At 33.5% G+C, this 16,609-nt stretch overlaps 2 protein-coding genes across 2 annotated transcripts; both read right to left on the bottom strand.

Moving 5' to 3' along the window:
• Positions 1 to 423: 423 nt before the first annotated feature.
• On the bottom strand, positions 424 to 4,451 carry LOC116114175 (ras-related protein RABF2b). The gene is made up of 7 exons (XM_031400332.1): positions 4,267 to 4,451; positions 3,493 to 3,570; positions 3,242 to 3,409; positions 2,492 to 2,540; positions 2,160 to 2,233; positions 1,359 to 1,452; positions 424 to 773 (listed from the first exon to the last, which is right to left on the bottom strand). The coding sequence occupies exons 1-7, from the start codon at positions 4,303 to 4,305 to the stop codon at positions 673 to 675; spliced, it is 603 nt and encodes a 200-aa protein (XP_031256192.1). The 5' UTR covers positions 4,306 to 4,451; the 3' UTR covers positions 424 to 672.
• An 8,399-nt stretch (positions 4,452 to 12,850) lies between these two features.
• On the bottom strand, positions 12,851 to 14,042 carry LOC116114157. The gene has a single exon (XM_031400305.1). It carries the CDS (start codon positions 14,016 to 14,018, stop codon positions 12,966 to 12,968), a length of 1,053 nt encoding a protein of 350 aa, XP_031256165.1. The 5' UTR covers positions 14,019 to 14,042; the 3' UTR covers positions 12,851 to 12,965.
• Positions 14,043 to 16,609: the final 2,567 nt, after the last annotated feature.

The following is a 16,609-nucleotide window of genomic DNA, read 5'->3' as shown; positions in this document are numbered from 1 at the left end:
CAAGCTCTTGAAACATTCAAACATGGAGAACCTAATCTAGAAGCTCCACTTCCAAAATTTAGCAAAGCACATTTATTTCCTGGGGCCCTGATATATTCCACAAGATTTGATATGATGACCATGCCAGATGTAAAGCCTAAGATCCAGTAAGTTTTTTCCGAAGTTACAGATAAACCTGTCAAAAGCATGCTATGCATATTGCATTGAGCAATACTACTCTTACAAAGACAAAAACAAAGAGGCCATACAAAGACAATTTTCACCCTTCATCTTCATGATCTCTCTCTCTCTCTCTCTCCCTCTTTTTCCGTTTTTTCTTTGTTTTTTCCTTCCTGGTGATGTCACTTTGTAGCTTTCTTTGTATTGTCTTTGTAAGGATAGCATTTTTCTATTGCATTCAATATGGTTGGGCTAACACTTGTGGGCATAAGTAATAATAACACATTTATTTACATTCAAACCAATGTATTTTTAAAACAGAAGCAATCCTCAATTCCAGTAACAGGACAACACGAGCGCATCCGGACAAGGCATGCATGTACAGTTTGGTTTTCAAATGAATAATACATGAAGGAAACTTGGACAGAGAAGAGACTTTGAATTCTAGCAAGCATTATAGGAGCTATGTAGAAGATACAAGTAGGTGGGCAGCGGTCACCACCACCTAAGTACCTAAGAGCAACACGATGTAGTTACTGTCCTTTCGGTGGGTCTATCCATGAGAACCATTCCTGACGGGTTTGGTGCTGGCTGCACTCGAGGTAGTCTCTTAGCTGTATCCAAAATATAAATGAAAACAAGATTATAAAATACCATATTCAAAAATGTGCTGGAATCTTTAGGCAAGCAATTGTTCTTTGTTAAAAAAGATATATAATGGTAAAGAGTAATGCTAGTTTTACAAAGACACGTACAAAGAGAGCATACAAAGACAATCCCCACCTTTGATTTTCATGATTTCTCCCACTTTCTCTTCCTTTTTCCGTTTTTTCTTTGTTTTTTTCTTTTAAATGATTTCACTTTGTAACCCTCTTTGTATGGGTTTTTGTAAGGATAACATTTTTCAATAGTAAAAGTTGATATGACCGGCATTGTTGATTTAGAACGTTGAAACTATGATATATTTTATTGTTCCTGTAGGTTATGGTTCACTATTACTATTAACAAACTGGCACATATTATGGATAAACAATGACGCAGCAACTGAAAGCTGAAACTTGTTTCTGAAATGGAGCTTTTTTTATTTTTTAAATGTGATTTAGGGAATGAACTGCTTAATGATATCATTTCACATTTCAAATTCGATGTCTTCGTTCCAATAGAAATACTCTTTGAACTTACAGAAATTAAAGACATACCAATTTCATAGAAAATGTCATTGACATTAGATGCTGTTTTTGCAGAGGTTTCCATAAAGAAAAGTCCATTCTCTTGAGCATAAACTTGTGCATCCTGCAGCAATACAAAATTTTGATTTAAAAAAATCACAATAGAAAACCCAAATAAAATAACCTCCTGACAGAAAACACTAGAAACGCCTTGATTAAAAATGGCACATAATATTTAAATCATAAGAAAAGAAAAAACAGGGTTATTTTGCAAATACTGTTCCCAATTGGAAGTTTCTTCTTGTCCTAACAGATTCATTAGTAAACTTCCAAATACTTATGATAAAGCTGATAATTAGTAAAAGTACATCATAATATAATACAATTGGAAAATTGAAGAATAGCCACTCAATATTTTATCTCAGGCATAAAATGTACAAAGAACCAGCTTATTTTCCTTGATAAGCCAGAAGTTTTTCATCAAAGTGATTATTTTCATTCATCCCCATTTCACCTTTTCAGCCTCAAATGGGCATTGAGAAAGTATCTACTGTCATTATTTCCTCACAGAGAAAAATGGAGTTACTAAGCTATCTTTCTGAGCTTTGAGCTCTTCAAATAATTTATTTCAACAGTAAGAGGTACAAAAGGGTAAAGAGTGATGGTAAAAAGCCTCTCGATTATTATCATCTTCACAAGCTTCCGCTTTTAAACAGATCAATGGATTTCGTACAGAGGAACCAAAGCCAAGCAGCATTAGAAGACTCCAAAAAAGGGATGAAGAGAAAGAAAATAGGAAGTAGTAAAAAAACAACAAACTAAAGTACTTGCCTCCACTGTGACCTTCCTTGCATCCAGCAAATCAGCTTTGTTCCCAGCAAGAGCCATAACCATATTTGGATTGCCTTGTCACCAAAAGAAACAAGAATATAATAAATAAGAAATTACCACTTTACAACAATATGACAAATTCAAATAAAAGAAATGAACATAAAAAAGGATAATGAAGAAATGACAATCCATAAATAGTCTAGATAAACACATCCAGCTCAAAATCCAGAATTCATTCCTAATAAGCATGATAACTAACGAAAAAATGCTGCCTGATGATAACATTAAGAATAAAACCCCTACTATGGGAGGCTTAAAATATGATTCACTACCTTGTGCTTGAAGCTCTTGGACCCATTTCTTAGCCCGCTCAAATGAGGCCTACAAAAGAATAAATAATAAAAAATCAAAGAATTTTCTTTAACTTTCACAATCCATCAATTCATTACACGGTTAAATGTAGCAAATGAATACAAAAAACTGCAATGAATACAAACAGAGCAATGTTCAGAACAATCTTCTTCAGCTAAAGAATCTTATATTTACAGCATGTTGTTCTACGATTTACCCCTCAATAACCAACTTTAGATAACAGTACAACCTTCTAGAAACTTATCTGAAACCAATTCCATAGACAAAAACAGATGCTTGTTTTTGCTTTAAATGTTGCAGAATAAAATTTCATGTGGAAGAAGAAAAAAAGGGACAAGGGCGGAAATTGATTTTTTTTTCCTTCTTTAAGGCAAAACAAATAAAGGCAACAGTGAGAATTGACACTCCATAAAAGACTTTGAATAGGTAATCAAGATCCAATATGTAACATGCTCTATCATGTCAGGTTTAGATGTCAACAGAGAAGGTAACCCCCAATAGAAGCATGTTCTGTATTTCATCTCTCATATCTAGTTCCTTTTAAGCAAGTTAGAGGGGAGGCAAGAGGCTTAATCCTCGAGACTCAACTCCTCAAGTCTCAAGGATTACAAAGCTCTTTTCTATATGTATTACACCTTACATTTTCAAACAATGAGCAGTTCGAAGATTCCATATCCTAATGGGAAATAAATTCATTGGCACACACTTGCCTGATTTGTTATATCATAGACAATAATGGCTGCAGCAGCTCCTCTGTAGTACATTGGTGCCAAGCTATGGTACCTCTCTTGACCTGCTGTATCCCAAATCTCAAACTTTACAGTGGCATCATTTACAGCCAATGTTTGTGAGAAAAAGGCAGCGCCTATAGTTGATTCCTAAAAAAAATTATATAAAAAAAATCAAGCTCTTGAAACCAAAAGGGGAAGGTTCACTAGCAATTATATGTCGTCCAAAATACCTGAAATTCAACAAATTGCCCTTTAACAAAGCGCAACACAAGACTAGACTTTCCAGCTCCAACATCTCCAAGCAACACCTAAAGCATAAAGCACAAACAAACATCAATGAAAACCAAATTTCAGAAAAATAAATACAAAAAATAAATCAAAACATGGTAATCAAACATACAATTAATCATCAAAGTTCTAAACAACACTAGCACCAGCAACTAATGAATGAAACACAATTGCAAATCAAGACCACATCACAATTATACATCATAATACAGCACAAGGAAGCAATACTACTTGTCGAAGTAAATCTACATGAATTATTTTGCAAATGAAACAAAGCCAAAATGTAACTTGCCTTAAAACTCATTCAATACTAGTAACCATCATGTTAATCAAACATTTGACTAAACATGGAAACTCATAACAACACCATCACCATAAACAAACTAAAAAGATAAACGATAAAATAAGCTCCATGTTTAGGAATTAATGAATAAACATAATTCTTATATGAATTTCGCTGATTTAAAATTAAATTTCAAAGCAAACCCACATCAGAATTTTCCGTCAAGATTAAGCAAAACAATCGGTATCAATATACAAAGTAAACCCACATCAGAACATGCAGAATTCTGATCATAATTCTCAAAAATTAAACAAACCCACATCAAAATTCGCCTAAAAAACCACAAAACAAATCATCAAGAAAAATTCCAAAAAATTGAGACAGACCCATCTGAGAATCAACCAAAATAAAGTCAAAATTACGAAAAGCTAACCAATTTGGCATTGATGTTTTTGTTTCCGGTGGTCGCCATGAGGACTAGATCAAAATCAGATCAAAAAAAAAATGAAGAAAGAAAATTAGGAAAATTGTGAGGGTTGACGCGGAAACAGAAAGGTTAAAGGGCAAATGGGAAATGGGAAATGGGAAGGTTCCTCAACACCAACCCTTCGTCTCTTCTTTCTCTCTCTTAAAGAATTCTCGAGGTACACGAAAGCGATAGCTTTTATTTTATTTTATTTTATTTATTGTTTTAAATTTTTAATAAAAAATGAAAATGTTTATTGACAGTAATAATTACTATTATTATTATGTTTCCTTATTAATTATAATCTTTGAATTTTTATTTTTTTTAAATAAACTATTTGAAGGGTATTTTGATAATTTTTTTTAAATAATTGGTGACAAAACTTAAGGCTGTCCTTAATAATTTTTTGAAAAATATATATAATTTGGGAAATTGTTGAAAAAAAAAAATTATTTTAGTAAATTTTTTTCTTGCAATAATACAATTTATATTCGTTTAGGTAAGAAAATAATCTTAAATGTTTGAAATAAAAATTTAATTCTTCACAATTCACATACTCAATAACATAATTATTGAACATCTCTACTATGACAAAAGTCTTAAATACGACGATAGTCAATATATACAAACAGTATTCAATATATGTACCAACTATATCATCGAATAGGTAAAATATTTACACTTATCAATGAGAATGGTGTTGAGATATGATATTTTAGGGTCCGTTTGTTTTATTATTTTGGATAGAATTTTGGAAATAATATTGGGTAGTTGAATAAGGGAGTATTACAAGGTAAAATTTAAAAATTTATAAAAAAAAACCCCTTAGGTTTGCTAATTTAATAAACACCCCAATATATTAAAATATTATAAAATAACAAAAACACCCCTACCACCTGCAATGCCAGATTCCAGCTACCACCGTCGGAATCTGGCTGAAAAATTTCGTAACGACACATACCGGTCAGATTTGGCGGGTATTCGATCGATATGGCCTTTTTGGCCAGATCCACCACGGATCTGACCGAAAAATGCCAGATTTACGGCCAAATGTGGTTGTCGACGGCCCAAAAAGTCTATCTTTGGCCGTCAACGACAGCCAAAGATATGGCCGTCGTTGTCTGTCAACGATGGCCAAGATTTGGCCGTCAGATCAGTGAATTACCAGCCATTTTCAGTGATGGTGTAGACCATTATATCAGATTCCGGCTACCACCGGCGGTGGTTGTCAGAATCTGGCAAGTATTGGTGGATGGGGGTGTTTTTGTTAATTTTTAAACTTTTTTTCTGGGGATACTGATGAAATTAATAAACGTAAAAGGTCTAAAAGTAATTAAAAAAATAGACTAATATTTCTTAAATAATGTGTCAAACAATATTTGGGGAATGGGATTGGGAATATAAGTATAAATAATAAGCCAAACGGAGCCTTAATTATTTTTTAGGTGGATTATTAATTTTTCATAAATGGGGTTAATTTTTTTTTTTTTTCCATAAAATCGATCCATCAAATTATGGTATCTGTATTAAGCTATTTAGTTAGTCAATTAATGTGATTAGCTTATGAAAGTGTTTAATAATTATAAAGATACTTATTTTTTTAATTATGTCAACAAGTTTAGGGGAGATTTAGCTTAGTGTATAAATATTATTCTTTTATTTTTTAAGAATAATATAAACAATATACTTTAACATCTACATCTGTCGGTAGAAATTTGTTGAAACATTGTATTTGCAGAAAAAAGAAAAACCTTTATAATATATATATATATATTTTTCTTTATATATATAGATGTTCGGATATTAATTTTAATTTTCTCAGGATATTCATATGAAATAATATTTAAATTTAAGAAAATAAATTTAATAATATTTAATTATGTCCCGATTAATATGAGGACACATTTACAAGAGAATTACTATGTATATGTATAAGGAGATTGTCAATTTAAAACCACTTCTGAAAAATGATGGCAAATGGCCACAAAGTTCAAAACCCATCAAAAGGACCTGTATACCAAGGCTAAATCGGAAATTTCATTGTGATAATTAAAGTCAAATATTTTTAAAATTGAAACACATCATCAAAACTCTATTTTTTACCGATGCCATCTATCCATTGGTCAAATAATTATATTTCTTTCAAGTCTAAGTTTAAGACATGTTCCCCAGACCTAGACCTAGACGCCCAAAAACAAAAAACAAAAAAAAAAAAAAAAAATGGACGTAGGACTCCCCCAAATCTATAACAACTGACAAGTCTATTTGGACCGGGCGGGTCTATATGTTTGCGGGTAAAATTGTCATCCTAAAATTGAAAACTCAATTATATAAAGGATGCATATGCAAGCAAAAATAGAGTTAACAACATGTTCCCACCCAAAAAAAATTTAAATGACATTTTTCCACCCTCAAACCTTTAAAACATTCTTACTAGCCAGATAATATGTTTCCCTCTGATTTGGGTGAGAAATATAGTGATTTACGAAAAAAAAACCCTCTTTTTAGTCTCTTCTATTGCTTCTCTTCTTAGCCTCTTCCCTTGCCAACAATTGTCGCCGATGTTGGGGGAGCATCGGCGACCAGAAAATATTGCAAATAACCATTCCTCAATTGTCTTTCAACCCAACAAACACACAAATCGAATGAATCAATCCCAATTAATCCAATTAAAACTCAAAAAACCCTAGGGTGGGGGAGCTTCAATTGTTGGCGATTGGTGAGCAAACGGGATCTAGGATGTTGGGCTTTTGGAGGGGAAGATCCAAGGAATCGATTGGTGGTGGTAGGGACGATTTTTGGCATCGAAAATCGGCTTGAAATTCGAAAGGTCATGCGGTGCACGACCAACCATCGGCGAGCAAGGGACGATGATGGAGGTAAGGGTTTTGTAAAGTGGGTTGTAGGGAGTGTGATGGTGGTGTCTGAGGGAATTTATGGCAAAGAAATCGACCAGAAAATGGAGGCGATGGGTTTTATAGAGTTGGTTGTGCGAATGGAGGTAATGGTGGGATATGGTGAGTGATGACGGTAAATGGCTGCTAACATGCACCATCTCTTGCTAACGTGCATCGTTCTTCTTCTCTGACAGCCAATGTTTGTTGATCATTCTGCCCTCATTAATAATGGACTTTTGATTATTTTACCTTCCTGACAACAAAAGCTACTAACAAAATTATGTATTGAGTACTGAAATTGTATTTAAAAAGTGGGTGGGTATGATGTGCTATTTTTTTGGTGGGAACATGTTGTTAACTCGCAAAAATAAATAGTCTTCATTTATTGGTAAGCGGTTAGGTAAAGAGCACATAAACTTAATGAGCCATTTGCAACCTTCATCTTTGTTCATGTTAATTAGTGTTTCTTCAAAACTATATTATTAACAAAAATCCCTTAAAACACATTATATTTATCGATTAATTATTGATTTACGAGCGATATTGAAAGGTTTAAGAAAAAAGAAGATAGTGTATATGAGTGTTAGGCCAAATGNCGAACGAGCTTATTATTAATCGAACGAACACGAACGAGCTTATTATTAATCGAACGAACACGAACGAGCTTATTATTAATCGAACGAACACGAACACACATCTTGTGTTCGTTCGAACACAAACAATTGAACATGCTTATCGAACGATTTTCGAACGGGCCTGTTCGTTCATGTTCGGTTCGATTGCAGACCTACGTAGGACTCCCCCAAATCAATGACAAGTCTATTTGGACTAGGCGGGTTTGTATGTTTGCGGGTAAAATTGTCATCCTAAAATTGAAAACTCAATTATATAAAGGGTGCATATGCAAGCAAAAATAGAGTTAATGACATTTCCCACCCAAAAAAAAGTTTCATTGACATTTTTCCACCCTCGAACCTTTAAACACCCTCTTACAAGCCAAATAATATGTTTCCCTCTGATTTGGGTGGAAAATATAGTGATTTACGAAAAAGCCCTCTTCTTAGCCTCTTCCCTTGCCAGCAATTGCCGCCCACGTTGGGGAGCGCCAACGACCAGAAAATATTGCAAATAAACATTCCTCAATTGTCTTTCAACCCAACAAACACACAAATCGAATGAATCAGTTCCAATTAATCCAATTAAAACTCAAAAAAACCCTAGGGTGGGGGAGCTTCAATCGTCGGCACTTGGTGAGCAAACGAGATCTAGGATGTTGAGGCTTTTGGAGAGGAAGATCCAAGGAATCTATTGGTGGTGGCAGGGACAATTTTTGGCACTGGAAACGATCGAAAATCGGCTTGGAAGTCGAAAGGTCATGCGGTGCACGGTCGGCCATCGGTGAGCAAGGGACGATGATGGAGGTAAAGGTTTTGTAGAGTGGGTTGTGGGGACTGGGGAGTGTGCTGGTGGTGTCCGGGGGAATTCATGGCAAAGAAATCGATCGGAAAATGGAGGCGATGGGTTTTGTAGAGTTGGTCCTGCGAATGGAGGTGGTGGTGGGAAATGGTGAGTGATGACAGTAATGGAGGCTTCGGCTTTGTAAAGCAGGTGATGAGGATTCTATGAGTGGTTTCAGAAGTGATTTTGAACATTGAGATTGGTCGAAAAATGACAAAAAATGCCAATTGTGACGCTGCTAACATGCATCATCTCTTGCTAACGTGCGTCGTTCTTCTTCTCCGACAGTCAATGTTTGTTGATCATTTTGCCCTCATTAATAATGGACTTTTGACTATTTTACCCTTCTTGACAACAAAAATTATTAACAAAATTATGTTTTGAGTACTAAAATGGTATTTAAAAAGTTGGTGGATATGAATTTGTCGATGTGCTATTTTTTGGGTGGGAACATGTTGTTAATTCGCAAAAATAAATGGTCTTCTTCATTTATTGGTAAGCGGTTAGGTAAAGAGCATACAAACTTAATGAGCCACTTGCAACCTTTATCTTTGTTCATGTTAATTAATGTTTCTTCAAAACTATATTATTAACAAAAATCCCTTAAAATACATTATATTTATTGATTAATTATTGATTTACGAGCGATATTGAAAGGTTTAAGAAAAAAGAAGAGATAGTGTACATGATTGTTAGGCCAAATGAGAGTAAACTTAAAAAGATTAGGATAGATTCTCATATTGGTTTGCGTCCAAAAAAAAAAAAAAAAAAAAAAAGAGCATTTTTAAACAACTTTGTTTTATGTTAAGAACGACGAACCAATCATAAGACTTACTTTAGCATGTGTGACATACACTTATTATATTATTAATTAATTGTAGAATTTGTGCAATCAAATTTTTTATCAAGATGCGGCCACGTTGGACAAAAAATATTGATTCCGTGAATGGACGGTCGTCCATCTTACATAATCGACTGTCTATACGTTATAGACGACTGTTCATCACGAATAAATGATTGTCCACGATAATATTAATAGACTCTCGTCTATATAATATGGACGGGTGTTAATTTACTATAGACGTATGGATGCCCATCCAAAAAAGTTTAAAAACTAATATAAACAGGCGTCCATATATAATGGACAGTCGTCCGTGTAAGATGGACGGCTGTCCATATCCAAATTCTAGTTTAATAAAAAAATTTCTTTAAAAAATTCTACATTGTAAATACTTTTTATCAATCTCTCTTTCTTTGCATTTTTTTATAAATTAAAAAAAAAAATTATTTGAGTATGAACACTAGTCGATCTCATTTGGATGGCCATCCATTGTATATGGATGACCATACTCATTAGATGGACTAGCGTCCATGCTTTTTACTTTAAAAATCAAATTTTTTTTCCTTTATTTCATCTAGAAGTTTTGTGCTTTAAAAATGAATATTTCATCTAAACATTTTGACTTAGACAAGCGATAGTTTTTTATAAATGAAAAAGAAATTGTAAATTTAAAAAAAAAAATTATTTGAGATGGACGATACCATGGTAAAAGGACTACTGGCCATAATATATGGACAGGAGTCCATTGATATTTCCTGGACTCTCGTCTATTTATGATGAACGATCGTCTATAAGATATGGACATACGTCCATAATTGTTGGACAATCGTTTATTCACTGAATACCTGTGTTGTGTCCTAATTGACCACATCTGAGTTAGATGCCAAATAGATTGGTGTAAAATTTCGGTAACAACATTCGGTGTCCGTATATATATAAAGTTGCATAGAAAATTTTCTCGTCCGGAATAAATTAAACTCTAATTTCTTTCTTTCTCTCTCTCCATTACTCTTTTTGATTATATTTAAATGATCTTTTCAACTTTGATGCCAAAAATGGTAATTTGATAAACTAGGATTATTTTAGTCTCAATTGATTAATTAATTAATTGATTTCCAATACTTTATGACAAAACCCATGGGAGAATTTCCAAAAAGACAAAAGAAAATTAAAAAGGAAAAAGGAAAACAAAAAAGGTCTTTGTTTGTTCTATTGATAGTAAGGGTGGTGAGAGCCCAGAGAGCTGTAAAAATGTAAGAAAAGAGAGTAATTTTACAGGCTTTAATTCCTGCTTTTGCCTTTAAAACAAACAGAAAAAAAGGAACCTTAATAATTATAACAATTTTAGGATACCATACCGGTAATGTTACCAGCATGGTACAAATTTGGATTCAAGATCTATGGCTTAAGTTTCATTTTCAAAAGTAAACATTATTAGATTTAATAATATTATTATTAAATGTATCCAATGACGTAGTTAGGATTCTGATTGAAATTAATGTTAGAGCAAGATAAAAAATTTCTACTCCAAGGATTAATACGAACACCCGATCATTATTGTACAAAAGAAAAAAATTAGTTTCAAATAATGTTTTAAAGTGATTTTAACTTTTAACTAGATCATTGAAGAGATTCAATGGTCTAATAGGATAGGATATCCTGAACAACATATAAACCCGACCGAAATAACAACTCTCTATTCCGAGGATCCAACAAGGCCGGTATGGTAAAGGGCCAGTACAGGCAGCCAGTAATGAAACATAGGGCATTGGTCACAGTGAATGATAGAGTCCAGAAAGGGGAAAGGGAAACTTTAGTACACAGAGGGCTCTTTGTCAGAAAATTACAGCAAGGCTACCCAATTAGTCAATAATGACTCTCTCTCTCTCTCTCTCTCTCTGGATTCTTATGAGTGGAAATTAAATAAAACTAAAATTAAAAAAAGTCCATAACTTTTGTCACAAGGGAATACTATGCAAGACTGACCCCAATAATGGCACCCAAAATAAAAAAAAATAAAAAAAAGGGGTAATTTCGTATTTTCACTTCCCACATATCCTTATTCACAGATCATTGACTGGTCTCCCCTTTGACCAGTCTCACACAACTCCTGCTCTTTGCTCAGCCTCTCTGCAGCATTTTTACCTCACTATTTTCTTCCTCTTAATGATATGATTCTCTTCTTTCCCCACTTCCCTTCTCATGGGCGTGTGGTGTTTACGTGTTTTAGACTATGATCATCACCTAATTAAGATAGAGAGATACTAACATTACAAAGGGAAATATAAAGAAGGGTATACAAAGGTAAATTTCACCTTTGATCTTTATGATTTTTTCTCTCTCTTTTTTTCCCTTTTTTCAATGATAGGATTTGTCTTTGTATGTCCCTCTTTATATTTCTCTTTATACAGCTAACATTTCTCATTAAGATTTGTTTGAGTGCTTAATTAGGTTCTAGGTGTTTCTGAAATACTGACATTTGTATTATGAGACAATAAAGATCACTCTACCGATGTGTAGTTATATTCACATCGAAAAGGGTTTTGTCATATTAGTTAATAGTCTTTTATAATCAAATATTTCAAAATAAACATTATATAAAATCTCATTATTAGACATATCATGTTAATGCCAATTAGACACATAAGAAAAAATTAGTGTACATATAGTCTAATTTTATCATACAATAAATACTATGGTATCTCGGCCAAACTTTTATGTACTATTTTGATCACTAAATATTACCTTCTTAAGATATTACATACATTTAATTTGCTAATGACTATAATTAACATACATATATGTGTAAGACTTGTGATATATTACAAGATGGGTTAGAATGATTTGGTTTGTGCATTTTTTATGAAATAACTTATTCTCAATCTTTTATACACAGATTAAATGGGGTTTGAATACCTAGACTTACCTCGTTTATCTTGACCTCTCCAGATCAAAATATATAATTACACAATTAATTTCTTTATCCCCTCATTAATGTCATCAAACAAAACCAGTATCAAAACCTTATTAACATAAAAATTAAGGCGCGTGGAGTTGAGATATTCCATGAAAATGCTTGACTATTTGCAGAATCTATCTCCATATTTTATTCTTGGTTGTTGTATGAAGCTTCAAGATTTCAGCACAAATTGGGTCTCTTAAACTGCCATGCAAAAATTTTATAAATGAGAGAAGAAATTAGGTCATGTTATCTATCCGGCCGACATGAATTCTTAAATAATCGATAACATTATATTAAGACGAACCCTGATTAGGGTTTAAGAGATATAACATGAATATATGAAGAGATAACATGAAAATGGATATGGAATTAAAACATATGGGATTAATTATCAATAATGTATGTACAATAAAATGGGATTAAGCCCTCTCTCTCTGACTGAAACTATCTTAAGAGATTGAATAGATAATGTTTGCTAATAATTACTTGAAGATGAAGAAAATGGTGATTATTTTGGAGGTGATGAAGAAGAAGATTGCTGGTTCTTGTTGGAAGCCAAAGCAAGAATGGAATTAGCAAGCTTGTTAATGGCATCAACAAGGCCATTAATCCCTTCCTTGTTAATCTCAGACTTTGATTCTTCAATCCTGAGTCTTCTCTCTTGGAGACTTACAAGATCTTTGTGTCTTCTCTCCTCCCTCTCTTCACAGGCCTGAAGCGCTTCTGCTATAATGGAAGCACTTTTGGAAATAGCTGTGCCCACTTCATGAGAAGCGCTTCCACTTGCAGTACTTGTTCCCTCTCCTCCATTTCTCCTCCTCCTTTTTGCAGGTGAGTCTGAATACTCACTTGTATCGGAATCTGAGTGATGAGATTGTGGTGGTTGATTAGCTGGATGTTGTGGAGGAGGCGGCGGCAGCGGCGGCGGAAGAGGTAGGGGTAAAATAGGAACAGGAGATGGAGATGAAATTTGTTGTTGGTGGTGTTGCAAGAGAGGGGGCAAAGAATGGTGATGAAGTACAGTAAGAGGCCTCTCCACCACATGATATGAAGGTGACCCACTTAACATTACTCTTTGACCTGATCCTTTCTTCTCCACCACCTCCACTAGTGCTTCATATATCTGAAACAACATGTTGCTTGGCAAATTCTTTTCTTTTCTCTGATTCTTCTCCATCTTCCAATAAGATTGTTGTAGATGTTGTTGTTGAGGTCGTGGTTCTCCATCTCCTTTTTGAGATTCTGCAACTTTTCTTTCATAATCTCTCACTTTCTTGTAGTCTCTCATGAGATTATCCCACTTGTCATTGCATTGGTTTTGACTCCTCAAACACCCTTTTCTCCAACAGTAATCTTCAACCCATTTCCATCTCAGCTCAGCTGGTTTGTTGCTTCTTCCTTCACTACTTTGATGATGATCACCATGACCACTACTTCTCTTCATTCTCCTCTCATCATCCATCTGTTTTGCCTCTATCAATACCATGGTCTCCGCCACTGACCAGTTCCCTTTTCTGTATTCTCTCATACCACCACTACTACCACAACCTTGATCGGCCATTTCTTCCAAAATGCATGCAAATAAGAAAAAGAAAAGAAAAAAAAGATTAAAAGAACAAGAGATTGAGAGAAGCTTGAGTAAGTTTTTTAAAGAAGAGGAAGAAAGAAAGAAAGAAAGAGAGGGCCGATGGGCCTTTGTCTATGCTTCTTTTAGGAGAATTTGATTTGATATAGGGTGTTGAAACCAGTCAAATCTCAATAATGTTTGCTAATTTAGGCAAAGGGGTATCAATGCATATAGCTCAAAGAGAAGATAGACGATGATCATCTTCTTCTTTTTATCTTTTGATGGTGGATATCCTTAAACTTGACAATCTTTTTTATGTTTTGAGATGAACATAACTTCGAAAAAAATAATCTTAATAATAAAGGTGAAAGATGGTTTCAAATCCAAAACCACTCATTCAAACCACACTTTGTGAGGGAAAGGAAATCTATAGGGAGAGAGAGAGAGAAAGGGTATCATTATAAGAAAAGGCCAAGCAAATCCATTCAAACTGACATTTCTACAAGCCCCGAAAAATTTTTACAGAGAGAGAAAGAGAGAGAGAGAGAGAGAGAAAGAGAGGAGGGAGATTGGGCAGGGGAGGTGGGAGAGAAAAAGATACGGTGTTTGGAGGAATAGAAAAGAGAATTGTGAAGATGAGTTCTTCCACTGCCTACACACGTGGTTTCTTCTCTAATCATCATACTCTTTTCCTTTTGTATTGTTGTTTTTCATGCATTTAATTTCACTGACTTTGGTCACAGATTTTTTGTTCCATTCATGGAGATTGTATTGTATGTACAATCTCTTTTAAAATTATATGGTTGTATTTTGATATATCAACGTACAATTCGTAAACTACTAAAATGAAAAACTCTTAAATTTATCTGTATAATACTGTATTGTAATCAAAACCCTGTTAACTATTTTATGTGTCCCAATAATTTATTCAAAGACGTCAGAGTGAAATTTTTTTTTTCTAATTTTTTATAATTTGATATGAAAAATTGAAAGTGCTGAAATTTACTTTTATCATGTTAATTATATAATATTAGGGAAAGAAAGGTTAAAAAATATAATAAATAATGAGAAGATGAAGATAAGAAAATCTGTATTAAAAGACTAAATAACATGACTAAGATTCTAAGAACACACTAATCATTTGGGTTAGTCTCACAATCTCATGCTACTACTTTTATAATTTACAAATGTCAGAAAAATAATTTATTATTAAAAAACATGATAGCCCCAAAACTTTAGAAAATAGCAAAAGTAACCCCATTTTTTGGCATGTATTTATTTATGAAGAGGACAGTTTTGTCCTTTTAGAGATAGAGAGATGTCAATTTCGTCTTTTGAGGAAGGACATTTAAAAGCCTAGATGCCATGTCAGCAAACTTTTTTAACACATTTTTAGAATTTGAATCTGCCAGCTAGGACATGAAGGAGTTGTACAAAGTTCAGAATCAGTTTGACTAGGGCTTGACCAAAGAATACAACCCATGGGGTCACCTTAACCCCCTTGACTTGTCCCTTTCGTTTTTGGTTTTGGACTCTAGCCTGCCCCCACCCCCACGTCCCCACGTCCCCCCTCCCTCCCTCCCTCCCTCCCCAATTTTATTTTATTTTTTTTCAAAATTTTACTTCAAGTTTCCTCAATTTTACTCACTTTATTATTCGCTAAATTATTATTATATATCCACATACTTGACTAACTTGAAACGCACCCATGATTAATTAAAAGTAAATTTTATTAAAAGGTTTCGAGATTATTAACCTCGTTAGATTAATTGTTAAAACCCTTTTTAATTATATCAAGTATTTATAGGTTTTTTTTTTTTTTTTTATCTCAAGAGTTTTTAATTTTTTTAGAGCATTTAATAGTTCTAGAAAATCGTTGAAATGAGTAACCGCGTATATTTCTAATAATAACCCTTGTTAAGTAAAAGGTTCAAATAAATTTGTTATTATGGAGTGGCTTAATTTCCTACAATATTCATACGATGTCAAGAACAAAATAATATGTAAAATCCAACATAAGATTCAAAATATATGTGTGTGAGTGAAATTTAATTTAATCTTATAATTATATCAATTCAAATTTTAGAAAAAACCTAAATGTTAGTAGGTGGGTACATAGTAGTATCCATATATATGGTAGTATATAATGAGGCCGTGCATTATTAGAGGCAATTAATGAAAGATTGATGAGTTAATTAAATGTAATTTGATTGAGTGAAGTATTGGTCCAAAATTGAATGATTGAATAGAGACACAATGGGCATTAAATTAAGGGTAGGACCCAAATGGTCAGAAAATTGCACTAGTGATGAAGATAGGTGAGTGAAGAGTGAAATTGAAATGTCCAAACCACCCATTTGCATATGCACACCAACCACTCATTCACTCACTCACTTCCATCAATAAAAACAATTTTGCTTCTTGCTATGCACCATTGATTAATTCATGTCATGTATGATTTTAAGTTTTGTGAAATTCAATATTGATTAATTTGCTTCTTGGGTTCATGCCAATTCATCTCATTTTTATAGTTATTGTGTGAATATAAAATATTTCTTGACTTTGCTTTATTAACCTGAATTCAA

Source organism: Pistacia vera, unplaced genomic scaffold (genome assembly GCF_008641045.1).
Source record: "Pistacia vera cultivar Batoury unplaced genomic scaffold, PisVer_v2 Contig701, whole genome shotgun sequence".
Taxonomy (NCBI): Eukaryota; Viridiplantae; Streptophyta; class Magnoliopsida; order Sapindales; family Anacardiaceae; genus Pistacia; species Pistacia vera.
Note: the sequence above shows the minus strand (reverse complement) of the source record. Positions and strands in the feature narration are given on the sequence as shown.